A 27,551-nucleotide genomic window follows, 5' to 3' on the forward strand; every position below is an offset into this window, starting at 1 on the left:
TCATCGATAAAATAAATAAAGAATATGACTACCCAGATATCGATTTCCTACAAGGTAATTCTAATTTTTTCAATTAAAATATTTTCTTTTCCAGCATGTTTCTCCTTTTTTTATACATAGGTTGAAACACGATCTAATACATTTTCTCTTCGTTTTTTCTAAAACTGTATGCAGTACTCAAAGATTACATCTATACGCACACAGAAGCGAATGAGATGCAAGAAACAGACAAAATTGATTGCACAAAAGAGAAATTCTGTTTGACCCAACTGAAATTCGTTAGACCTAATCATAACTGCAGAGGTTTATTTCTTCACTACCCCCTTTTTTCCTTAGAATTTCTGCATATTAGGTTTCTTTTTTTGCACCATTTTTATCCTTAATACAGTGTTCCTTTTCTTTTTCTAATGACTTTTTCTATCATGCAATCAGATAGCAAACTGTACTGTTTGCAACAAGGTACGGTTTCAACAACTACGCTTGCCCTAGATGTTTCCAGGAATACGAAAAGCTCGCAATCAGCGCCTCCTGCCAGAAGTTTTCCAACCACTCAAAACTACAACCTGGGTAGTACATCCAATGCGTGTCAACCACATAATTCAGATATTGACATCCCTTCTTTTACCGCTATAACAGACAGCCTGAATTTAGTCCCTATGCAAGAAGTCCCAAACAATTACCAAGCAAATTATTCACCTCCTGGTTGTTCATCAATCCTTCCCAAAACCAACTATGAATCTCTTGGAAGGAATTCAGGTAGCAACACTCATTTCCACTATAGCAACAACCCACTTAGGGCCTATCACAATTCTTCAGAAAAAGCAGCCAACAGATTCGGCACCCCTATACCAGACCCTATCATGTACCAAGTTCTAGAAGATTACGAAGCTGAATGTCTGCTCAGAGATAAAGCAGCAGCAGAGGAGCCACCGATGCAGAACTTCTCTTCAGCATCAGAATTGCACAAAACAACTCAGCTCAATTCGAAACAAGTTATTTTCTCAACAGCAGCTCAAGCAGATTTCTTCAAAATGATGTCGTCACTTCTACCTCATATAGACATCAGGTGAAAATGTTTTGTACATGGTTATGTATTCTTTTTCTGTTTACTAATTTTCACCACCATGCTTCATTACTACCAACCCTGAAATTACTTACTCTATTCTATACAGCCAAAGGATATTCCAAATAGATAACGTGTGGGTCGATCAAAAAACTTTGACTGTTTCAATGAGGCCAGGCGGCTGGATGAACCCACACACTTTGGATTGCTATTCTAAAATGCTCAACACAGATCTACTCAATCGGGGAAGGCAGGGTCTAATACCAAGCAACGAACCTATTGTCCATATCGTCGGCATAGAAAACATGGTAATTTTTCTTCTTCTATCATATCTTGGTTTTTCATCACACAAAGAAGACATGAGTAATTAATGTACTTTTTTGTGTAACTACTAATTTGGTGATTATTCCTATTTTGTCTACACATTCATACAAACTTACTCTCATTTTTTCATTTTTCATCAGGAACTTCTAATGAGACCCTTACTAAACCATTCAGATCCAATATGCGCAGACATGTTAAGCGAAGCAACTGTTGGGTTCAGTTTACAGAACGCAAACTTCGTATGAAACTATCTTTTCGAGCAAATCATTCTAAAAAGAAAACTGAACACCAAATTTTTATGTTCCACTCTTCAATTTCTACTAATATGTCTGTACCTTCTTCTTTTTTTTCTAACAGGTTCATCTGCCTTGCTTCAATGACAAACAGTGGATTGTAATCACTGCTAACTTTGACAGTGGCAAGTTCTTTGATATAATGAATCCTGATGGATCTGGAAACAACAAATTCACTACAATTATCAGCACTGTTACATTCAACTTCAAGAGTCTGTTTGCGAAAACATACCCAAATTGCATCGCATTCAACATAAAAGAATTTGACTACCATTTTGTTCCAGTACCCCAGACTCATTTCAGGTAGAAAAGAAAGAAAGAATCATTTTTTTTCTGTGCACTGTACTTCAAATTAATTTTTTTTCACTTTGTAATATTTTTGCGCACTCCTAACTCCTAGTAAATTCTCTTTCTTATCACTCAGGTACGACACCGGCATATTCCTCCTGCAAATTCTAAAAACATACCGGGGGATGGGAGTGCCAGGATTCACAACTGTAAGTTCTTTTTCAAGCTGCCCATGTAAATAATTTGTTGATTTAAAAAAGTACATGCTTGATATTCCAAATAAATAAAACTCAACGTACATTTTTTTCAAAAAAAGAATGAGAGTGTCTAATACAATTACTTTCTTTTTATTTTTTTGCAGCATGACCTACAGGCCTTAAGAGAAATTTTTCTGTACGAAATAGCGACTTGTTCCAACAGTGAAGTTCAACTACCATTGGTCAAAGCTTTCCAACAAAATCACGTTAGTTCCGCCATTCGAAAACCTCCCCCTACATTTTTAATTTTAATACATTAAATAATAATATTCAACTACAACAAGAAACTATTTTTTTTCTTTTTCTACTTAAATAAACTGACCAAACTTCTTCTATTTTTTTTACAAACAGGGTTTCCGGCTATTCAGGTGAATCAATATTCAGCTTAAACCATGTTCAAGATACAAGATGACCACATTTTGATCACATAAACATTTTTCTCCATTTTACTTTTTTCTCTACCAAATGAGAACTAATTTCCTTCTCGTGCTACTCGAATGAAGAAAATGTTGAGGGGGTCATTTGTTCAAAACAAGTCTGAAATATTTATTTTTTGTTCTGTTGTACTAAACATTCAATGCTTCCTTCTCTGTTTGATTACCTTAACTATACTAAAAATAGTCAATTTTCGCTTAATAATTACTTCTCCAAAACAAGGCACGAGCAAAATCTGGTTACTTTTCTTTCAAAATATTTAATAAGAAAATTCAATTTCTTTATTTTTATTCACCCTCTATTTTTTTCTTTATCTAAAAGACGAGACAAAAAACTTTTTTTTACAAAGAAAAATAGGAGTGCTCGCTGACGTTAGAAAAAAAGCTACAACCAAATGAAAGGAATTTCTAATAAACAAACGGCAACGAAAAAGAAACAGCGAAACAGAAGGGCAACGAAGCACAGAAACAGTAGAGGAGAAAACAGGACAGCGAAGCACAAAAACAGGGTAGCGAACCAGATACCGACATAACGAGTAAAATGGGCTTCCAATCAAAAGCTCAGTACGGGCACCTCAGTGGGCGCCAGGAGACCGAACCGGCGCCTTAGGAGATGTTTTTGTTGTTGCCCATCTACTTTTTTTTTGTCATAAACGTTTTTCTAAAAAATGATATTTGCACGAAACTAAATAAAGGTTCATCAATATATTTTGAATGCATGGATATTTTTGGAAAAAATACTCTAAAAATATATGAACATTTTTTTGAATGTACAAACGTTATCAAAAAGTATATTAAAATTTCTTAATTTCTTAATTTTCCCGATGAACAATAAATCAAAATAAATAGTAAAAAATACAAAAAAGTCTGAAATTTTTCGCATGCAAGATGCTTGGGTGCGCCAGGTGTGTGCAAAAATATGTGGGCAAACAACATCCGAGGAGCTCATGCCAAAAGAGACCATTTCGGCTATGAACATTGCATTTTTTTTCAAACTTACTCATATGCCCAAAAATGTTTTTTTGTCACGGGCTCTTCGAATGTTCAAACTCCACCAAATTTAGCAGGGGCATCACACATTCGGCCATCTTGCACCACAAAAAAATCAGAATTTTTTGAACTTTTCTTCTATTTTAAACGAATTACTATTCACACCCGAGAGTATCTGGACCTGGTGTAGAAATGCAGCGTCCAACTGTAGGCAGCTTATTTTCTTTAAGAAAAATGTTAGTTAGCTACACCAACAATCAGAACCCAGAACCCATATTGGGCTATAGCCTACCTTGTGTGAGCATGGGTGAATAGTTTGCATCATAATATTTTAGTGAACTAAAATTTTAGTTTCAAACTTTTTTTAGTTCATCATAATCTTTAATTCACTAAAATCCAAATTTTTTAAGTTCACTTGGATTCGATTCAAATTTAGTTAAATACTTTTCAAATTTTAGTTCACTACAATCAAAAAGATTTTTAGTTCACTTTGATTCAAATCTAGTTCACAATTTTTTTCTTCCTTTTAATTCACTAGAATCCGAATTATTTTAGTTCACTTGGATTCGATTCAAATTTAGTTCACCAATTTTTGAATTTTTTGTTCACTACAATCAAAAAGATTTTTAGTTCACTTTGATTCGAATATAACTCATTATATTTCTTTTTTTAGTGAAATACATTTTTTTTGTTCAAAACCACCTAGATGTATTTCAAAATCTATTTCACTAGTTCCGTTTTTAAATTTTTTTAATCTAAATTCAAATACAGTTCACTTAATTCAATTTTAATTCACTAGTTTCAAAATTTTAGTGAACTAAAATCAATTTTTCAGTTGACTAAATTCAACATTTTTTCAGTTCAACATAATTTTAGTTCACTACAATATAAATATAGCTCACTAGATCCGATTTTTTTCAAAAAAAAAACATCTACATTCAAATATAGTTTACTAAATTAAAATTTAGTTCATTAGTTTGAAAAATTTTAGTTCACTAAAATTGAAAATAATTTACTTCAGTTGGGATTCTTTTTTTTAGTTCATCGAATCCAAACGTTTTTAGTTCATCATAATTTTAGTGAACTAGAGTAGAAAAAATTAGTTCACATTGATTTATTTTGAGAAAAGTTCACTAGTTCACCGAATCCAACAATTTTAAAAATCCGCCAAGCGTGAGATTTTTGAAAAAAGTTTATCAATTTTGAAAAAGAGTTCATCGATTAGGAAAAAAGTTCGTCAATTTTGAAAAATAGTTCATCAATTTTGAAAAAGAGTTCATCGATTTGGAAAAAAGTTCATCGGTATTGAAAAAAGAGTTCATCAATTATGAAAAGTGTTCGTTGATTTAGAATAAAAAAGTTCGTCGAATTTGAAAAAAGAGTTCATCGATTTTGATAATAAGTTCATTTAGTTCACTACAATCAAAAAGATTTTTAGTTCACTTTGATTCAAATCTAGTTCACTATTTTTTTCCTTTTTTTAGTTCACTACAATCCGAATTATTTTAGTTCACTTGGATTTTTTTATTTCAGTAGTTCAAGGAAGTAATGTTCACTAACTTGGCCGAAGTTCCTACCATTCCCAAACTTGAGGGGTTTACTATGACGGAAATTTTTAGGTCAAAGAAAGGAGTAATACTCGTTGATATTTTGCACGAGCATAATGTTAGTGAAAGCAGAATGAAATACTTTGCACATACATCTTTCTAGAAGCACAACACTTGCACATACAAAGATTGTTATGAACAACCTGGCATATCAACAGGTTTACAAAGTTTGTCAAAATATTTTTGTAACCCAGTGCTTTCTTTGAGCCAAATAATCCCTAACACAAAGGAAAACCAAAACAATGCTGCATGACAAGCTAGTTTCCCTAGTTTACATCAAAACATAGATGTTGTACATGCACTAGCAAAGAAGAATTAAAACCAGATTTTGCACTTTGGCAAACTAAAACAATGCTTGACCCGAAAAATGTCTAGTACATGACAATGTTAATAGTTCCCAGGTTTTTCCCAGTTCACGAACCGAAATATAGCTTCGCTTTTCACTGGGATTAACCACATGTTCGGTGCAAATGTTTTGCCAGAAACAGCAAAAATAAACAGCACATGTAATGGTACTAATCACGACAGGTTCGCTTCACTTATACAGTACAAACAGAAAAGAATCTATACATGAAGATCTCCTTCACTAGTCAAGACAAATGGAAAACTTCTTCCTATATAGATTCTACAAATTTTTTTAAAGTACATTTGATGACACGTCGCACTAATAGTTTCAAACTTGAACACCAGCAGACTACAATTTTTCAGACAAAAACATTACGATTAAACTGGATTGTAGAAATCTATTTCATAACACAACAGTTCCAACGTAATAACACCAGGCAAAAACCAAAAATAAACTATGTTAACACCAGACAAAAATAACACCAGACAAAAAATAAACTATGTACACCTAAAGTTTTCAACGTGATAACACCAGGCAAAAACCTTTCAATGTCTTTGTCCATTCTCATTAATTATACTACTATGTCAACCATCAAACCAAAACTCCTACTGTAAACAGAGAAAATTCTACGTAAAAATAAAAATCCTCAAAAACGGAAACACATTGTCAAATGAACCATTGTAAACAAGTTCTATTTCACTTTTTTTAATTCTATTCAATCATTATCTTCAAATAGATTTCTTCTGTTTATCAGCAGCCTTTTTCCACCCTTCTCTCTCGGATCGGCTCTTCAATCTGTTCCCTTTCCTCACTGACTTGTTGTTTATTACAGCCGGATCTTTCAAAGGCTCACTAACACATGCTTCGTTCACTGTTTGTTCATAAGTTTTATCCCCTTCTGCGGTTTGTTGCTTGCCTAGAAGATACTTACTATGAACAGCATTAACTACATCCATTAGCTCTTGACAAAAATGTGAATCATGACTTATGTCAGAGCATACCTCCCCCACTGTATTCATCATGATGGCATATCTGACAGCATTGTGTGACTGGTCTTCTCCATTAATACCAAGGGCACTAGACTTGTGTTTCTGTAATTCCTTCTCCCTAAATTCTCTAGTCCATCTTGGAACAATATATTGGTCAGGTATCTTGAGCATGTCAAACTGCGTAAACAATCTAAGGATGTGGCAACAAAGAATACCATCCCTCTCAAACTTCCCACAATTGCACACAAATTCTTCCTTTTCTCGATTTACTTGCACAGCAAAGATTTCCCTGTCAAACTATGGATTTTCGTATGGAAAGTTCCTTTTTAATTCATATGATTCGTTCTTCACAATCTCATTAACCCCGAAAGCAGTTGAATTTAACATTTCAGTCAAGAACTTGGTATATATAGCTCTGGTGTAAATTTCAGCTGCATGACGCTCAACCCGCTGATATCCCCACATGATAGGTACTTTTTCATTAGACAAGAACCTATCTTGATCCTCTATGTGCATCACATTTTCCTGGAATAATTCATACTGAAGAAGGAAAGTTTCTATTGTATCCTTTCGCAAAACATAGTCCTTGAAATTCGAGTTGAAGCTCTCACTTCTGCTGGTAGACCTAATGAACGGGCAGAACACTTCTTGGAAATAAGCAGGAACAAAGTATTCTCTATTCTCCCACATGCGCTTAATGTGAGCATGCTTTCCACAACTATGCTTTAGCTCCATTTCTTTCCAATTCATTTCAAACTCTTCAACAGTCATGGACTGCATGATACAATAGTCAAGGTCTTGTTCCATTCCTTTCTTAATTGACATGTATGCACCCAAATTTTCTCTTGCTTTCCTTCTAACATGCCAAATACAGAACCTATGGAGTGCATCTGGGAACACTTTTGGAACAGCTTTCTTCATTGCAGCATCTTGATCAGTAAGTACTACTCTAGGTTTTTTTCCACCCATCACTTCAACAAAAGTTTCAAACAACCATTTAAATGTGTCTGCCTGCTCATTCTGCAAAAGGGCCCAACCAAAAACGATTGTTCTCGAGTGGCCATTAACTCCAATAATGGGTGCAAAGGGCATATTGTACTTATTAGCGCTGAACGTTGTATCAAATGATATTATATCTCCAAACAGCAAATAGTCCAGCCTTGATCTTGAGTCTGTCCAGAACAAGCTAAGCACTGAGTTGGATGCGTTTCTTTGAGCCTTGTATACAAAACCAGGCTTGTCAATTTGCAGTTTTTCAATATACTCCAGAGTGTGTTCAATGTCCTGTTCCTTCTCTTTTCATGATCTTCCTGTTTCAGGTTGTCAAGTTTCTTGACATCGAATGTAATGTTACCCAATATTCCACCAGACAGCTTCCTAAAAATACTCATTATCTTCCTTGGCTTAATTCTATGTTCTTGTAACAGCCTCGAGAGAAGTTTTTCAGCTTCATTCATGCTCCTATGACTTAGGAAGAATTTGGTCAATGTAGGCGAACATACCAAATCATGATTATGTTCAAGATCTTGGGAAGTAATAATCCATTATCCATCTTGTAAGCTTACTGTAACATGCATCTGACAGTTTGTCCTAACGACCACATTCCTCCTGCGCTTCCTCACCCCTACTGCATTGGGCTCTGTTTTTCTACTTTTGCAGCAACAAATGGTAATCTTCCTGTTTCTATAATTCCTCCCTTTTTTGATACCAAACCCACTGATATGAGCATAAATGTTGACAAATCTGACAGCCTCTTCTAGACTAGAGAATACTTTCCCTACTTCAGGTGTACTTGTATTCTCCATCTCATCTGGCGTAGGGAACAAGTACTCTTCCGATTTTGCTTCATTTTCAGTTAACTCATCATCAGAATCTTTTTTTGCTCATGCAATCATCCGAAGGGACACAAGCGTCCTCACTATAATGTTGTTCCTGGAAGAACATTACAAACAGTAAATACAACCAATCCATATCACACCATAGACTAAGATATAAATACTGTTTAGGAAAAAATCTTTTAAATTTTTATAGCACTAATTTATTTACACGCGCAAGCAACAATTATCTAATCTAAATCAATGCTCAACTTTTTTTCTATCATTCTTAACACAAATAATTTTTTATTCATGTAACAACAAGATTTTTTTAAACCCACAAGTGCTGGCACTCTTTTTTTGAATTAAATAAGGCTATTTACCTGTTCACTAGGATGTCCTGCATCATCTTTCCCCCTTTCTGTGCTTGTACAACAAAGATTTTTCCCATTCAAAGTCTCTGTGTTCACAATTATGACAGCCGATGTAGAACCTGATTCATCAACGTAACTGTTTCGGACCTATTCAAAAACATTCATTCATCAAAATTCAATTCATAAACTGGCAATATCAATATTAGTAGAAAAGAAAACCAAGCAAAGTTTTTGAAGAAACTATTCTCACATCTTCATTGCCAGTATCATTTGCTATCAGAATAAGATCATCATACTTCTCACACTGTACCACTTTATGAATCTGAACCTCATCATTTTTTCGATCTGAGTTCGCTGATCTTCTTCCTGGCTGCTACTGAGTGTTCCTTGGCTCACAATTTTGTCTTGACTACTAACAAATTCCTGTGCAATATAATATTTATGAGAATTAGCAAACCAAAAAGAAAGAAAAACAGTTCAACAAATGTTTTGGTGTGCTTTTCAACTAATTCTCACGGTACAAACCTCTGTTTTCTTCTTCATCTCATGGTACTGCACAAATTGGTCAAATTCAAGCATCACATCGCAAACCTGGTCATGAAAAAACAAGCGACATACTTTTTAGTTAATATAAAGAACATTTTCTCATATACAGTACCACTTCATTCCTGATATATAGTGCACAAAAAAATTCAGTTTAGGTCACCTTCTAACAGGATTTTTCAGAGATATGTTTTTTCATACTCACCCCAGATGATTCCTTCGGTTCAATACTTTCTTTCCCAGGCTCACGCAAACTCTGTGGTGTTTCTTTTTGGTTCATCCCTTTCCGTTTTCGAACTGCTGGTAATTTCTTTTTGGAAAGAACCTGCAAAGAAACAAGTTAAAAATAATCAGACTACCATAGCAAAAAGGCAAGAACCACGCAAGTAAACAGAGGAAAATATTCAGACTCCCAAAGTAAGAACCTACAGAGGAAAATATCCACACTTTGAAATTTACTGGACAAAAAAGAACCTACTAAGAACAATTCGGCTTGCCTATATATAAGTGTTTTTAACCATACAGATTTGTTGTTTGGGTTTCCACAAAGTTCCAGCCTAGGTGAGCGAGATCTAGAAAAGTTTATCACGAGCCTTTCTTTTTTCTCTGTCAATCTTGAAATTCCACAACTCAAGTTTTTTGCCGTCTGTTAATTAGGGTGTGTGTTTTTATCAGTGTTCTGAAAAAAACACATTTCATTATGATGTTCGGTTTTGATATATTGTACTGCATTCATCTCTTTCAATAATACAACAACACCAAGACAACCACCGGTGAAGCATGTGTGAGTTGGACGAAATTCTTGTCTGATTTCCTATAGGGGGAAACAAGATCTGTAGTGCCAAACGGTCTCCAGGCAACATAAATGAATTTCATGAGGTAAACTTCTGTACAAGACATGGGGGAAGACTTCAGACTACTTTGAACCACTGCAGTAAAAAGCACCAGGTGCCATATAAATGTTTTTTTGTCACACCTAAATGTGAGAACAACACAAGTAAACCAGAGAATTTTTATCAAAAGAAAATATGAGAACCTGCTAGTTTATTTTTCGTAAACAATACTAATTTGTTTTTCCAAAAATCTTCAAACATATACATAAAATATATCCAAATCCCTAAGACAAACTTTACTTCTAAATTTCAATAGACATTTTTTTTCTAGTTCTGAACCTGAAATAATTTCCATTGACCAGTCACTATATACCAAAATTAGAGCAATTATATAACCTATCGACTATACTGTTTTTTTATTTTTAATTATTTTTTCATATTTTTTTGTTCCTGTCTAGCAAACGGGATGATTGCTTTCTAATAAAGCATAGCAGCAATTTTTGTGTACTCAAAAAAGAAAATAGACTACACAATCAACTATAGAAGAAATAATCTAGTAAGAAGAATCACCAGAGTAGCTCCACGGTCGGTCAACACAGAAGATATAATCCACTAGTTGATTTCTACAGGGTGGCAAATCTGGCGCGCGACCTAGAAGCAGCCGCCGCAGCCGTCGCCCCTGAGTCCTCCGCGTATCTTCCTATTTCTACCACTAAAGAAACATATATAAGACTCTTTCTATTTTCCTCCCCGTTCTTTCTATAAATTTTTTAAAAGTAATGTGGAGTCACTGTTTCAGCGACTAAACCGCCTCGGAACGAAGTCTTACATGTGGGACCAACCTGTGGCCTACTGTCAAAGGGGTCTAATTGCAAACTAGAATCCACTTTCCCCTTTCTTCATCCAAAACTCCGCTCTCTAGCGATTTTTTTCCCAGGTTCTGCATCATGAACTAGATCCTCGGCTTCAACTAAGTTCCCAATATCAGATCCAAAAGGTAATTCACCCATATAATCCCTTTTCTTACCACTACGGTCATGATTCCGCTCCCTTTTTTGCGTTTTGATTTTCTATAGCTTTTGATTCACGTTCATGCGGGGCGTTGGATTTGTGCCCACCGTGCGTGCCCGATGTGTGCCGTGGCTGCTATCCGGCAGCTCCCTCTGTCGAGCGGTAGTTCGTTGATCCGTCGACCGTGTGCGTGGAAGCTCCGTTTCTTCCGCTGCCTGTATCTATGGGGATTACCATGCCAGCTAGCTTCATTTAGGTCTCTGAGTTAAAACATTAAGTAGCTATTTTGATGTTTTCTATTTTCACATCATCTTAGAGAGGTCTCTCACAAGATGCTAGATTATTCGTCTCCCCCGGCCATCCATGGCCTCTGTGACCCATCAACCGTCCGATCGATTTGCAACGCCAGGATCTTCTTCTCTGTCGGCCTCCACGCTATCCAATCACGTTTTGGACTGTTTACTCATCGTGATGACAGAGAAGTTGGTCCATGGCATGTGAGTTGCATTCGCGTCGCGGCTCTACTACTGCGACTATGATTTTTATCCGAGTTTTTAAACCTTATTGCGAAACAGACGAACCAACTATGAGGTCTAGTTCGTTATAGTACGAGCCACAAACATTTTTCTTTCTGAATGTAGTATACACCCTAATTTCTTTCTGAATTTACGAACAAACCTATGAGATATCACTTCGGAATACATCACTTAATTTTTATCTTTTTTATAAAAAGTTTTTTCTTCTGTAGATATGAGTTGGGAACAACATAAATCCCATTTTTTGAGAATGTACTGCAGTCCAACGGAATTACTTCTTGTTTTAAGTTATTTTCTATATGTAAAACAGGACAAATGAACAACAGAAATACCTCTTTTTGACAATCCGCACAAAATTAGTGAAACACATTTTTGTTACTTTTCATACCTGCAAACAAGTACTATAAATACAACTATAGTAATGTTGTCCTTTTTTCTTTAGAAGAACACAACTCCTAATTTGTTCAGTTATTCAATTTTCCAGGAATTCAACTAAATGGAAGAAATGTCAGCAAAGAAGAGGAACAACCAACATCTGCTTCCAAATGAAGAGAATGGGAATAATCCTCCCAAAAGAAAGAAGGTGCATGTAGAGGCCAGAAAAACAACTACCAGGGGGCTACTACTGACTCAATTATTTCACTGACATCCGTTTCAATTTTTTAATAAATAGTAACCGTACATAATTCTTACAATTTAATTATTTAGGACATACACATAAAAAAACAAAAAACTAACACACAACCTATCTATTCCCTATGTAGGATGTCAGCAATGAAGACAACCTCTAGTTGTTTGTTAAATTTCTGTCTGAACTTAATGATACTCAGAAGAACATAGTTCGAAAACTTGGTTTTGCTTCACTGCTACAAATCAGTTGCGCCTGCAACATTGATGCTATTTTCATGTGGCTTGCATTACAATTCAATACTGCAACATGCACTCTGGAACTGAGGAATGGATTCAATTTTGAATTCAACACATCTATTGTTCATAAAATCCTTGGAATTCCTGCTGGTGGCTTACCAATAAATTCTACACCAACCAAAGAATGTGTAGATATTATCAATAACTTTGTACAATCATCAGCACCTACTACAGAGCATCTTATTGCGATGATTACGGACAACATTTCCAAAGAAAATTTCTCTACTATATTCTTGCTCCTCACTATCTCAAGCTTGATTCCTCCTAATGCGAAAGGTTCCCCATCAAAGAAATTCTACAGTGCTCTGCAAAACATTAGTTCTGCTGGCAAATACAACTGGTGCCTTTCAACTCTATCCTACCTAGTACATCAAATAAAAAAAATTAAGTCAGGTCATCACCAGAAGAAGGCATTTTATCCTGGAGGCTGCAAACTAATCTTGGTGGTAAGTTTACACTAAAATTATGAACCTAAGATCACTTTTTCTTCATTTAATTTTTGACTGCATCCAACTCTTTTCTTTTAAACAATTTAACTTACAAATATTTGTTCCTAATATCAGGTTGCGCACTTCGAATTCTTAATTACTTCTGAATTCAAGTTCCCTATCGACATACTGCCAAGACTCCCATTGTGGTCATCTAGCTTGCTAAAAACTTTCACAGCCCTAGACACAATGCACGGTGTACACCTTCAGTGCGGAAGACTTCCGATAAGTGTTTTTACAACAAAAACTCTTTTACCTTCTCTAATAATTTTACAATCAGACTTTCCTTTCTTTTACATTTTTTGTCCTCCACATATATGTATTCTATGTAGGTCTGTTCTCTAACATTTTTTTTCGGTTCATTTATGATGCAAAACAGTTGAAACATATTTCATCAACTCCATTCAACAATATATCAAATGAAGGAATAAACAAACTCCCTACATGTATTCTACAGTACATCAGTTCCAAATTTCCATCAATCTACAACTTACAGGTTGGAAACTTTTCATTATTCCATTCTTCCATTTTCTTCTTATCATGTATGATACATTCATCATTTTAAATATAGTTATATTTTTTTTTGCTGATATATTGACATGTCACGCACATATATATGCAAAGTAATTTTTATTAATGTGAATACCCTTCAGGAGAAGGCAATGCTTGAAGATATGACCAAGAAATTTTGGCAAACGATAATATCAAACTCCATTCCAACAACGGAAAGATACATTGATGATCTCCATTCGACAATCTCCAACAGTTTGACCCACATCAACAATGAAATGACAGAGTCTGCAAATGAACAAATTACATCCCCGAACAACCACATTTCAGTACACCAGCAAGCTGAACAAATCTACTCAAACAAATACTTCAAGGATCCAACAACTTTTTTATCGTCACATGATTTCCTGGATTTCGCAATGCCTTACAGTAATCCTCCAAACTGGGAAAAGGAAGATGGAGATTCATCCATTCAATGGTTGGACAAGAAATTCTCAGAGTGCCTCCTTTTAGAAAACTCATCAAGCATTGATGACCTGTTTCAGAAAAGCTCACCAACCTTTGAAGATTTGTTCGTCATCGATAAAATAAATAAAGAATATGACTACCCAGATATCGATTTCCTACAAGGTAATTCTAATTTTTTCAATTAAAATATTTTCTTTTCCAGCATGTTTCTCCTTTTTTTATACATAGGTTGAAACACGATCTAATACATTTTCTCTTTGTTTTTTCTAAAACTGTATGCAGTACTCAAAGATTACATCTATACGCACACAGAAGCGAATGAGATGCAAGAAACAGACAAAATTGATTGCACAAAAGAGAAATTCTGTTTGACCCAACTGAAATTCGTTAGACCTAATCATAACTGCAGAGGTTTATTTCTTCACTACCCCCTTTTTTCCTTAGAATTTCTGCATATTAGGTTTCTTTTTTTGCACCATTTTTATCCTTAATACAGTGTTCCTTTTCTTTTTCTAATGACTTTTTCTATCATGCAATCAGATAGCAAACTGTACTGTTTGCAACAAGGTACGGTTTCAACAACTACGCTTGCCCTAGATGTTTCCAGGAATACGAAAAGCTCGCAATCAGCGCCTCCTGCCAGAAGTTTTCCAACCACTCAAAACTACAACCTGGGTAGTACATCCAATGCGTGTCAACCACATAATTCAGATATTGACATCCCTTCTTTTACCGCTATAACAGACAGCCTGAATTTAGTCCCTATGCAAGAAGTCCCAAACAATTACCAAGCAAATTATTCACCTCCTGGTTGTTCATCAATCCTTCCCAAAACCAACTATGAATCTCTTGTAAGGAATTCAGGTAGCAACACTCATTTCCACTATAGCAACAACCCACTTAGGGCCTATCACAATTCTTCAGAAAAAGCAGCCAACAGATTCGGCACCCCTATACCAGACCCTATCATGTACCAAGTTCTAGAAGATTACGAAGCTGAATGTCTGCTCAGAGATAAAGCAGCAGCAGAGGAGCCACCGATGCAGAACTTCTCTTCAGCATCAGAATTGCACAAAACAACTCAGCTCAATTCGAGACAAGTTATTTTCTCAACAGCAGCTCAAGCAGATTTCTTCAAAATGATGTCGTCACTTCTACCTCATATAGACATCAGGTGAAAATGTTTTGTACATGGTTATGTATTCTTTTTCTGTTTACTAATTTTCACCACCATGCTTCATTACTACCAACCCTGAAATTACTTACTCTATTCTATACAGCCAAAGGATATTCCAAATAGATAACGTGTGGGTCGATCAAAAAACTTTGACTGTTTCAATGAGGCCAGGCGGCTGGATGAACCCACACACTTTGGATTGCTATTCTAAAATGCTCAACACAGATCTACTCAATCGGGGAAGGCAGGGTCTAATACCAAGCAACGAACCTATTGTCCATATCGTCGGCATAGAAAACATGGTAATTTTTCTTCTTCTATCATATCTTGGTTTTTCATCACACAAAGAAGACATGAGTAATTAATGTACTTTTTTGTGTAACTACTAATTTGGTGATTATTCCTATTTTGTCTACACATTCATACAAACTTACTCTCATTTTTTCATTTTTCATCAGGAACTTCTAATGAGACCCTTACTAAACCATTCAGATCCAATATGCGCAGACATGTTAAGCGAAGCAACTGTTGGGTTCAGTTTACAGAACGCAAACTTCGTATGAAACTATCTTTTCGAGCAAATCATTCTAAAAAGAAAACTGAACACCAAATTTTTATGTTCCACTCTTCAATTTCTACTAATATGTCTGTACCTTCTTCTTTTTTTTCTAACAGGTTCATCTGCCTTGCTTCAATGACAAACAGTGGATTGTAATCACTGCTAACTTTGACAGTGGCAAGTTCTTTGATATAATGAATCCTGATGGATCTGGAAACAACAAATTCACTACAATTATCAGCACTGTTACATTCAACTTCAAGAGTCTGTTTGCGAAAACATACCCAAATTGCATCGCATTCAACATAAAAGAATTTGACTACCATTTTGTTCCAGTACCCCAGACTCATTTCAGGTAGAAAAGAAAGAAAGAATCATTTTTTTTCTGTGCACTGTACTTCAAATTAATTTTTTTTCACTTTGTAATATTTTTGCGCACTCCTAACTCCTAGTAAATTCTCTTTCTTATCACTCAGGTACGACACCGGCATATTCCTCCTGCAAATTCTAAAAACATACCGGGGGATGGGAGTGCCAGGATTCACAACTGTAAGTTCTTTTTCAAGCTGCCCATGTAAATAATTTGTTGATTTAAAAAAGTACATGCTTGATATTCCAAATAAATAAAACTCAACGTACATTTTTTTCAAAAAAAGAATGAGAGTGTCTAATACAATTACTTTCTTTTTATTTTTTTGCAGCATGACCTACAGGCCTTAAGAGAAATTTTTCTGTACGAAATAGCGACTTGTTCCAACAGTGAAGTTCAACTACCATTGGTCAAAGCTTTCCAACAAAATCACGTTAGTTCCGCCATTCGAAAACCTCCCCCTACATTTTTAATTTTAATACATTAAATAATAATATTCAACTACAACAAGAAACTATTTTTTTTCTTTTTCTACTTAAATAAACTGACCAAACTTCTTCTATTTTTTTTACAAACAGGGTTTCCGGCTATTCAGGTGAATCAATATTCAGCTTAAACCATGTTCAAGATACAAGATGACCACATTTTGATCACATAAACATTTTTCTCCATTTTACTTTTTTCTCTACCAAATGAGAACTAATTTCCTTCTCGTGCTACTCGAATGAAGAAAATGTTGAGGGGGTCATTTGTTCAAAACAAGTCTGAAATATTTATTTTTTGTTCTGTTGTACTAAACATTCAATGCTTCCTTCTCTGTTTGATTACCTTAACTATACTAAAAATAGTCAATTTTCGCTTAATAATTACTTCTCCAAAACAAGGCACGAGCAAAATCTGGTTACTTTTCTTTCAAAATATTTAATAAGAAAATTCAATTTCTTTATTTTTATTCACCCTCTATTTTTTTCTTTATCTAAAAGACGAGACAAAAAACTTTTTTTTACAAAGAAAAATAGGAGTGCTCGCTGACGTTAGAAAAAAAGCTACAACCAAATGAAAGGAATTTCTAATAAACAAACGGCAACGAAAAAGAAACAGCGAAACAGAAGGGCAACGAAGCACAGAAACAGTAGAGGAGAAAACAGGACAGCGAAGCACAAAAACAGGGTAGCGAACCAGATACCGACATAACGAGTAAAATGGGCTTCCAATCAAAAGCTCAGTACGGGCACCTCAGTGGGCGCCAGGAGACCGAACCGGCGCCTTAGGAGATGTTTTTGTTGTTGCCCATCTACTTTTTTTTTGTCATAAACGTTTTTCTAAAAAATGATATTTGCACGAAACTAAATAAAGGTTCATCAATATATTTTGAATGCATGGATATTTTTGGAAAAAATACTCTAAAAATATATGAACATTTTTTTGAATGTACAAACGTTATCAAAAAGTATATTAAAATTTCTTAATTTCTTAATTTTCCCGATGAACAATAAATCAAAATAAATAGTAAAAAATACAAAAAAGTCTGAAATTTTTCGCATGCAAGATGCTTGAGTGCGCCAGGTGTGTGCAAAAATATGTGGGCAAACAACATCCGAGGAGCTCATGCCAAAAGAGACCATTTCGGCTATGAACATTGCATTTTTTTTCAAACTTACTCATATGCCCAAAAATGTTTTTTTGTCACGGGCTCTTCGAATGTTCAAACTCCACCAAATTTAGCAGGGGCATCACACATTCGGCCATCTTGCACCACAAAAAAATCAGAATTTTTTGAACTTTTCTTCTATTTTAAACGAATTACTATTCACACCCGAGAGTATCTGGACTTGGTGTAGAAATGCAGCGTCCAACTGTAGGCAGCTTATTTTCTTTAAGAAAAATGTTAGTTAGCTACACCAACAATCAGAACCCAGAACCCATATTGGGCTATAGCCTACCTTGTGTGAGCATGGGTGAATAGTTTGCATCATAATCTTTTAGTGAACTAAAATTTTAGTTTCAAACTTTTTTTAGTTCATCATAATCTTTAATTCACTAAAATCCAAATTTTTTAAGTTCACTTGGATTCGATTCAAATTTAGTTAAATACTTTTCAAATTTTAGTTCACTACAATCAAAAAGATTTTTAGTTCACTTTGATTCAAATCTAGTTCACAATTTTTTTCTTCCTTTTAATTCACTAGAATCCGAATTATTTTAGTTCACTTGGATTCGATTCAAATTTAGTTCACCAATTTTTGAATTTTTTGTTCACTACAATCAAAAAGATTTTTAGTTCACTTTGATTCGAATATAACTCATTATATTTCTTTTTTTAGTGAAATACATTTTTTTCGTTCAAAACCACCTAGATGTATTTCAAAATCTATTTCACTAGTTCCGTTTTTAAATTTTTTTAATCTAAATTCAAATACAGTTCACTTAATTCAATTTTAATTCACTAGTTTCAAAATTTTAGTGAACTAAAATCAATTTTTCAGTTGACTAAATTCAACATTTTTTCAGTTCAACATAATTTTAGTTCACTACAATATAAATATAGCTCACTAGATCCGATTTTTTTCAAAAAAAAAACATCTACATTCAAATATAGTTTACTAAATTAAAATTTAGTTCATTAGTTTGAAAAATTTTAGTTCACTAAAATTGAAAATAATTTACTTCAGTTGGGATTCTTTTTTTTAGTTCATCGAATCCAAACGTTTTTAGTTCATCATAATTTTAGTGAACTAGAGTAGAAAAAATTAGTTCACATTGATTTATTTTGAGAAAAGTTCACTAGTTCACCGAATCCAACAATTTTAAAAATCCGCCAAGCGTGAGATTTTTGAAAAAAGTTTATCAATTTTGAAAAAGAGTTCATCGATTAGGAAAAAAGTTCGTCGATTTTGAAAAATAGTTCATCAATTTTGAAAAAGAGTTCATCGATTTGGAAAAAAGTTCATCGGTATTGAAAAAAGAGTTCATCAATTATGAAAAGTGTTCGTTGATTTAGAATAAAAAAGTTCGTCGAATTTGAAAAAAGAGTTCATCGATTTTGATAATAAGTTCATTTAGTTCACTACAATCAAAAAGATTTTTAGTTCACTTTGATTCAAATCTAGTTCACTATTTTTTTCCTTTTTTTAGTTCACTACAATCCGAATTATTTTAGTTCACTTGGATTTTTTTATTTCAGTAGTTCAAGGAAGTAATGTTCACTAACTTGGCCGAAGTTCCTACCATTCCCAAACTTGAGGGGTTTACTATGACGGAAATTTTTAGGTCAAAGAAAGGAGTAATACTCGTTGATATTTTGCACGAGCATAATGTTAGTGAAAGCAGAATGAAATACTTTGCACATACATCTTTCTAGAAGCACAACACTTGCACATACAAAGATTGTTATGAACAACCTGGCATATCAACAGGTTTACAAAGTTTGTCAAAATATTTTTGTAACCCAGTGCTTTCTTTGAGCCAAATAATCCCTAACACAAAGGAAAACCAAAACAATGCTGCATGACAAGCTAGTTTCCCTAGTTTACATCAAAACATAGATGTTGTACATGCACTAGCAAAGAAGAATTAAAACCAGATTTTGCACTTTGGCAAACTAAAACAATGCTTGACCCGAAAAATGTCTAGTACATGACAATGTTAATAGTTCCCAGGTTTTTCCCAGTTCACGAACCGAAATATAGCTTCGCTTTTCACTGGGATTAACCACATGTTCGGTGCAAATGTTTTGCCAGAAACAGCAAAAATAGACAGCACATGTAATGGTACTAATCACGACAGGTTCGCTTCACTTATACAGTACAAACAGAAAAGAATCTATACATGAAGATCTCCTTCACTAGTCAAGACAAATGGAAAACTTCTTCCTATATAGATTCTACAAATTTTTTTAAAGTACATTTGATGACACGTCGCACTAATAGTTTCAAACTTGAACACCAGCAGACTACAATTTTTCAGACAAAAACATTACGATTAAACTGGATTGTAGAAATCTATTTCATAACACAACAGTTCCAACGTAATAACACCAGGCAAAAACCAAAAATAAACTATGTTAACACCAGACAAAAATAACACCAGACAAAAAATAAACTATGTACACCTAAAGTTTTCAACGTGATAACACCAGGCAAAAACCTTTCAATGTCTTTGTCCATTCTCATTAATTATACTACTATGTCAACCATCAAACCAAAACTCCTACTGTAAACAGAGAAAATTCTACGTAAAAATAAAAATCCTCAAAAACGGAAACACATTGTCAAATGAACCATTGTAAACAAGTTCTATTTCACTTTTTTTAATTCTATTCAATCATTATCTTCAAATAGATTTCTTCTGTTTATCAGCAGCCTTTTTCCACCCTTCTCTCTCGGATCGGCTCTTCAATCTGTTCCCTTTCCTCACTGACTTGTTGTTTATTACAGCCGGATCTTTCAAAGGCTCACTAACACATGCTTCGTTCACTGTTTGTTCATAAGTTTTATCCCCTTCTGCGGTTTGTTGCTTGCCTAGAAGATACTTACTATGAACAGCATTAACTACATCCATTAGCTCTTGACAAAAATGTGAATCATGACTTATGTCAGAGCATACCTCCCCCACTGTATTCATCATGATGGCATATCTGACAGCATTGTGTGACTGGTCTTCTCCATTAATACCAAGGGCACTAGACTTGTGTTTCTGTAATTCCTTCTCCCTAAATTCTCTAGTCCATCTTGGAACAATATATTGGTCAGGTATCTTGAGCATGTCAAACTGCGTAAACAATCTAAGGATGTGGCAACAAAGAATACCATCCCTCTCAAACTTCCCACAATTGCACACAAATTCTTCCTTTTCTCGATTTACTTGCACAGCAAAGATTTCCCTGTCAAACTATGGATTTTCGTATGGAAAGTTCCTTTTTAATTCATATGATTCGTTCTTCACAATCTCATTAACCCCGAAAGCAGTTGAATTTAACATTTCAGTCAAGAACTTGGTATATATAGCTCTGGTGTAAATTTCAGCTGCATGACGCTCAACCCGCCGATATCCCCACATGATAGGTACTTTTTCATTAGACAAGAACCTATCTTGATCCTCTATGTGCATCACATTTTCCTGGAATAATTCATACTGAAGAAGGAAAGTTTCTATTGTATCCTTTCGCAAAACATAGTCCTTGAAATTCGAGTTGAAGCTCTCACTTCTGCTGGTAGACCTAATGAACGGGCAGAACACTCCTTGGAAATAAGCAGGAACAAAGTATTCTCTATTCTCCCACATGCGCTTAATGTGAGCATGCTTTCCACAACTATGCTTTAGCTCCATTTCTTTCCAATTCATTTCAAACTCTTCAACAGTCATGGACTGCATGATACAATAGTCAAGGTCTTGTTCCATTCCTTTCTTAATTGACATGTATGCACCCAAATTTTCTCTTGCTTTCCTTCTAACATGCCAAATACAGAACCTATGGAGTGCATCTGGGAACACTTTTGGAACAGCTTTCTTCATTGCAGCATCTTGATCAGTAAGTACTACTCTAGGTTTTTTTCCACCCATCACTTCAACAAAAGTTTCAAACAACCATTTAAATGTGTCTGCCTGCTCATTCTGCAAAAGGGCCCAACCAAAAACGATTGTTCTCGAGTGGCCATTAACTCCAATAATGGGTGCAAAGGGCATATTGTACTTATTAGCGCTGAACGTTGTATCAAATGATATTATATCTCCAAACAGCAAATAGTCCAGCCTTGATCTTGAGTCTGTCCAGAACAAGCTAAGCACTGAGTTGGATGCGTTTCTTTGAGCCTTGTATACAAAACCAGGCTTGTCAATTTGCAGTTTTTCAATATACTCCAGAGTGTGTTCAATGTCCTGTTCCTTCTCTTTTCATGATCTTCCTGTTTCAGGTTGTCAAGTTTCTTGACATCGAATGTAATGTTACCCAATATTCCACCAGACAGCTTCCTAAAAATACTCATTATCTTCATTGGCTTAATTCTATGTTCTTGTAACAGCCTCGAGAGAAGTTTTTCAGCTTCATTCATGCTCCTATGACTTAGGAAGAATTTGGTCAATGTAGGCGAACATACCAAATCATGATTATGTTCAAGATCTTGGGAAGTAATAATCCATTATCCATCTTGTAAGCTTACTGTAACATGCATCTGACAGTTTGTCCTAACGACCACATTCCTCCTGCGCTTCCTCACCCCTACTGCATTGGGCTCTGTTTTTCTACTTTTGCAGCAACAAATGGTAATCTTCCTGTTTCTATAATTCCTCCCTTTTTTGATACCAAACCCACTGATATGAGCATAAATGTTGACAAATCTGACAGCCTCTTCTAGACTAGAGAATACTTTCCCTACTTCAGGTGTACTTGTATTCTCCATCTCATCTGGCGTAGGGAACAAGTACTCTTCCGATTTTGCTTCATTTTCAGTTAACTCATCATCAGAATCTTTTTTTGCTCATGCAATCATCCGAAGGGACACAAGCGTCCTCACTATAATGTTGTTCCTGGAAGAACATTACAAACAGTAAATACAACCAATCCATATCACACCATAGACTAAGATATAAATACTGTTTAGGAAAAAATCTTTTAAATTTTTATAGCACTAATTTATTTACACGCGCAAGCAACAATTATCTAATCTAAATCAATGCTCAACTTTTTTTCTATCATTCTTAACACAAATAATTTTTTATTCATGTAACAACAAGATTTTTTTAAACCCACAAGTGCTGGCACTCTTTTTTTGAATTAAATAAGGCTATTTACCTGTTCACTAGGATGTCCTGCATCATCTTTCCCCCTTTCTGTGCTTGTACAACAAAGATTTTTCCCATTCAAAGTCTCTGTGTTCACAATTATGACAGCCGATGTAGAACCTGATTCATCAACGTAACTGTTTCGGACCTATTCAAAAACATTCATTCATCAAAATTCAATTCATAAACTGGCAATATCAATATTAGTAGAAAAGAAAACCAAGCAAAGTTTTTGAAGAAACTATTCTCACATCTTCATTGCCAGTATCATTTGCTATCAGAATAAGATCATCATACTTCTCACACTGTACCACTTTATGAATCTGAACCTCATCATTTTTTCGATCTGAGTTCGCTGATCTTCTTCCTGGCTGCTACTGAGTGTTCCTTGGCTCACAATTTTGTCTTGACTACTAACAAATTCCTGTGCAATATAATATTTATGAGAATTAGCAAACCAAAAAGAAAGAAAAACAGTTCAACAAATGTTTTGGTGTGCTTTTCAACTAATTCTCACGGTACAAACCTCTGTTTTCTTCTTCATCTCATGGTACTGCACAAATTGGTCAAATTCAAGCATCACATCGCAAACCTGGTCATGAAAAAACAAGCGACATACTTTTTAGTTAATATAAAGAACATTTTCTCATATACAGTACCACTTCATTCCTGATATATAGTGCACAAAAAAATTCAGTTTAGGTCACCTTCTAACAGGATTTTTCAGAGATATGTTTTTTCATACTCACCCCAGATGATTCCTTCGGTTCAATACTTTCTTTCCCAGGCTCACGCAAACTCTGTGGTGTTTCTTTTTGGTTCATCCCTTTCCGTTTTCGAACTGCTGGTAATTTCTTTTTGGAAAGAACCTGCAAAGAAACAAGTTAAAAATAATCAGACTACCATAGCAAAAAGGCAAGAACCACGCAAGTAAACAGAGGAAAATATTCAGACTCCCAAAGTAAGAACCTACAGAGGAAAATATCCACACTTTGAAATTTACTGGACAAAAAAGAACCTACTAAGAACAATTCGGCTTGCCTATATATAAGTGTTTTTAACCATACAGATTTGTTGTTTGGGTTTCCACAAAGTTCCAGCCTAGGTGAGCGAGATCTAGAAAAGTTTATCACGAGCCTTTCTTTTTTCTCTGTCAATCTTGAAATTCCACAACTCAAGTTTTTTGCCGTCTGTTAATTAGGGTGTGTGTTTTTATCAGTGTTCTGAAAAAAACACATTTCATTATGATGTTCGGTTTTGATATATTGTACTGCATTCATCTCTTTCAATAATACAACAACACCAAGACAACCACCGGTGAAGCATGTGTGAGTTGGACGAAATTCTTGTCTGATTTCCTATAGGGGGAAACAAGATCTGTAGTGCCAAACGGTCTCCAGGCAACATAAATGAATTTCATGAGGTAAACTTCTGTACAAGACATGGGGGAAGACTTCAGACTACTTTGAACCACTGCAGTAAAAAGCACCAGGTGCCATATAAATGTTTTTTTGTCACACCTAAATGTGAGAACAACACAAGTAAACCAGAGAATTTTTATCAAAAGAAAATATGAGAACCTGCTAGTTTATTTTTCGTAAACAATACTAATTTGTTTTTCCAAAAATCTTCAAACATATACATAAAATATATCCAAATCCCTAAGACAAACTTTACTTCTAAATTTCAATAGACATTTTTTTTCTAGTTCTGAACCTGAAATAATTTCCATTGACCAGTCACTATATACCAAAATTAGAGCAATTATATAACCTATCGACTATACTGTTTTTTTATTTTTAATTATTTTTTCATATTTTTTTGTTCCTGTCTAGCAAACGGGATGATTGCTTTCTAATAAAGCATAGCAGCAATTTTTGTGTACTCAAAAAAGAAAATAGACTACACAATCAACTATAGAAGAAATAATCTAGTAAGAAGAATCACCAGAGTAGCTCCACGGTCGGTCAACACAGAAGATATAATCCACTAGTTGATTTCTACAGGGTGGCAAATCTGGCGCGCGACCTAGAAGCAGCCGCCGCAGCCGTCGCCCCTGAGTCCTCCGCGTATCTTCCTATTTCTACCACTAAAGAAACATATATAAGACTCTTTCTATTTTCCTCCCCGTTCTTTCTATAAATTTTTTAAAAGTAATGTGGAGTCACTGTTTCAGCGACTAAACCGCCTCGGAACGAAGTCTTACATGTGGGACCAACCTGTGGCCTACTGTCAAAGGGGTCTAATTGCAAACTAGAATCCACTTTCCCCTTTCTTCATCCAAAACTCCGCTCTCTAGCGATTTTTTTCCCAGGTTCTGCATCATGAACTAGATCCTCGGCTTCAACTAAGTTCCCAATATCAGATCCAAAAGGTAATTCACCCATATAATCCCTTTTCTTACCACTACGGTCATGATTCCGCTCCCTTTTTTGCGTTTTGATTTTCTATAGCTTTTGATTCACGTTCATGCGGGGCGTTGGATTTGTGCCCACCGTGCGTGCCCGATGTGTGCCGTGGCTGCTATCCGGCAGCTCCCTCTGTCGAGCGGTAGTTCGTTGATCCGTCGACCGTGTGCGTGGAAGCTCCGTTTCTTCCGCTGCCTGTATCTATGGGGATTACCATGCCAGCTAGCTTCATTTAGGTCTCTGAGTTAAAACATTAAGTAGCTATTTTGATGTTTTCTATTTTCACATCATCTTAGAGAGGTCTCTCACAAGATGCTAGATTATTCGTCTCCCCCGGCCATCCATGGCCTCTGTGACCCATCAACCGTCCGATCGATTTGCAACGCCAGGATCTTCTTCTCTGTCGGCCTCCACGCTATCCAATCACGTTTTGGACTGTTTACTCATCGTGATGACAGAGAAGTTGGTCCATGGCATGTGAGTTGCATTCGCGTCGCGGCTCTACTACTGCGACTATGATTTTTATCCGAGTTTTTAAACCTTATTGCGAAACAGACGAACCAACTATGAGGTCTAGTTCGTTATAGTACGAGCCACAAACATTTTTCTTTCTGAATGTAGTATACACCCTAATTTCTTTCTGAATTTACGAACAAACCTATGAGATATCACTTCGGAATACATCACTTAATTTTTATCTTTTTTATAAAAAGTTTTTTCTTCTGTAGATATGAGTTGGGAACAACATAAATCCCATTTTTTGAGAATGTACTGCAGTCCAACGGAATTACTTCTTGTTTTAAGTTATTTTCTATATGTAAAACAGGACAAATGAACAACAGAAATACCTCTTTTTGACAATCCGCACAAAATTAGTGAAACACATTTTTGTTACTTTTCATACCTGCAAACAAGTACTATAAATACAACTATAGTAATGTTGTCCTTTTTTCTTTAGAAGAACACAACTCCTAATTTGTTCAGTTATTCAATTTTCCAGGAATTCAACTAAATGGAAGAAATGTCAGCAAAGAAGAGGAACAACCAACATCTGCTTCCAAATGAAGAGAATGGGAATAATCCTCCCAAAAGAAAGAAGGTGCATGTAGAGGCCAGAAAAACAACTACCAGGGGGCTACTACTGACTCAATTATTTCACTGACATCCGTTTCAATTTTTTAATAAATAGTAACCGTACATAATTCTTACAATTTAATTATTTAGGACATACACATAAAAAAACAAAAAACTAACACACAACCTATCTATTCCCTATGTAGGATGTCAGCAATGAAGACAACCTCTAGTTGTTTGTTAAATTTCTGTCTGAACTTAATGATACTCAGAAGAACATAGTTCGAAAACTTGGTTTTGCTTCACTGCTACAAATCAGTTGCGCCTGCAACATTGATGCTATTTTCATGTGGCTTGCATTACAATTCAATACTGCAACATGCACTCTGGAACTGAGGAATGGATTCAATTTTGAATTCAACACATCTATTGTTCATAAAATCCTTGGAATTCCTGCTGGTGGCTTACCAATAAATTCTACACCAACCAAAGAATGTGTAGATATTATCAATAACTTTGTACAATCATCAGCACCTACTACAGAGCATCTTATTGCGATGATTACGAACAACATTTCCAAAGAAAATTTCTCTACTATATTCTTGCTCCTCACTATCTCAAGCTTGATTCCTCCTAATGCGAAAGGTTCCCCATCAAAGAAATTCTACAGTGCTCTGCAAAACATTAGTTCTGCTGGCAAATACAACTGGTGCCTTTCAACTCTATCCTACCTAGTACATCAAATAAAAAAAATTAAGTCAGGTCATCACCAGAAGAAGGCATTTTATCCTGGAGGCTGCAAACTAATCTTGGTGGTAAGTTTACACTAAAATTATGAACCTAAGATCACTTTTTCTTCATTTAATTTTTGACTGCATCCAACTCTTTTCTTTTAAACAATTTAACTTACAAATATTTGTTCCTAATATCAGGTTGCGCACTTCGAATTCTTAATTACTTCTGAATTCAAGTTCCCTATCGACATACTGCCAAGACTCCCATTGTGGTCATCTAGCTTGCTAAAAACTTTCACAGCCCTAGACACAATGCACGGTGTACACCTTCAGTGCGGAAGACTTCCGATAAGT

General features: G+C 35.2%; 2 protein-coding genes and 2 pseudogenes across 2 annotated transcripts; 2 read left to right on the forward strand and 2 right to left on the reverse strand.

Annotated features, from left to right (window-relative positions):
- Nucleotides 1-860: 860 nt before the first annotated feature.
- On the forward strand, nt 861-2,597 carry LOC147988739 (uncharacterized). Its single transcript, XM_087546224.1, has 7 exons — nt 861-1,066; nt 1,173-1,371; nt 1,528-1,626; nt 1,745-1,983; nt 2,105-2,177; nt 2,330-2,431; nt 2,577-2,597. The coding sequence occupies exons 1-7, from the start codon at nt 861-863 to the stop codon at nt 2,595-2,597; spliced, it is 939 nt and encodes a 312-aa protein (XP_087402350.1).
- A 3,733-nt stretch (nt 2,598-6,330) lies between these two features.
- LOC147988740 (protein FAR1-RELATED SEQUENCE 5-like) lies at nt 6,331-9,037 on the reverse strand (annotated as a pseudogene).
- A 5,626-nt stretch (nt 9,038-14,663) lies between these two features.
- Nucleotides 14,664-16,800, forward strand: LOC147988741 (uncharacterized). The gene is made up of 7 exons (XM_087546261.1): nt 14,664-15,269; nt 15,376-15,574; nt 15,731-15,829; nt 15,948-16,186; nt 16,308-16,380; nt 16,533-16,634; nt 16,780-16,800. The coding sequence occupies exons 1-7, from the start codon at nt 14,860-14,862 to the stop codon at nt 16,798-16,800; spliced, it is 1,143 nt and encodes a 380-aa protein (XP_087402387.1). The 5' UTR covers nt 14,664-14,859.
- A 3,733-nt stretch (nt 16,801-20,533) lies between these two features.
- LOC147988742 (protein FAR1-RELATED SEQUENCE 5-like) lies at nt 20,534-23,240 on the reverse strand (annotated as a pseudogene).
- Nucleotides 23,241-27,551: the final 4,311 nt, after the last annotated feature.

This window comes from Triticum urartu, chromosome 1A (assembly GCF_056163025.1).
Source record: "Triticum urartu cultivar PI428250 chromosome 1A, HENAU_Tu73, whole genome shotgun sequence".
Taxonomy (NCBI): Eukaryota; Viridiplantae; Streptophyta; class Magnoliopsida; order Poales; family Poaceae; genus Triticum; species Triticum urartu.

What these genes read in the sequence shown, in the direction of transcription:
- LOC147988741 (XM_087546261.1), top strand. Translation starts at nt 14,860, where the DNA reads ATGCAAGAAGTCCCAAACAATTACCAAGCAAATTATTCACCTCCTGGT. An exon ending in GAGTGCCAGGATTCACAACT is followed by an intron (nt 16,381 to 16,532) that starts GTAAGTTCTTTT and finishes ATTTTTTTGCAG; the next exon opens with CATGACCTACAGGCCTTAAG. An exon ending in AAGCTTTCCAACAAAATCAC is followed by an intron (nt 16,635 to 16,779) that starts GTTAGTTCCGCC and finishes TTTTACAAACAG; the next exon opens with GGTTTCCGGCTATTCAGGTG.
- LOC147988739 (XM_087546224.1), top strand. Translation starts at nt 861, where the DNA reads ATGTACCAAGTTCTAGAAGATTACGAAGCTGAATGTCTGCTCAGAGAT. An exon ending in CTACCTCATATAGACATCAG is followed by an intron (nt 1,067 to 1,172) that starts GTGAAAATGTTT and finishes TATTCTATACAG; the next exon opens with CCAAAGGATATTCCAAATAG. An exon ending in TCGTCGGCATAGAAAACATG is followed by an intron (nt 1,372 to 1,527) that starts GTAATTTTTCTT and finishes ATTTTTCATCAG; the next exon opens with GAACTTCTAATGAGACCCTT.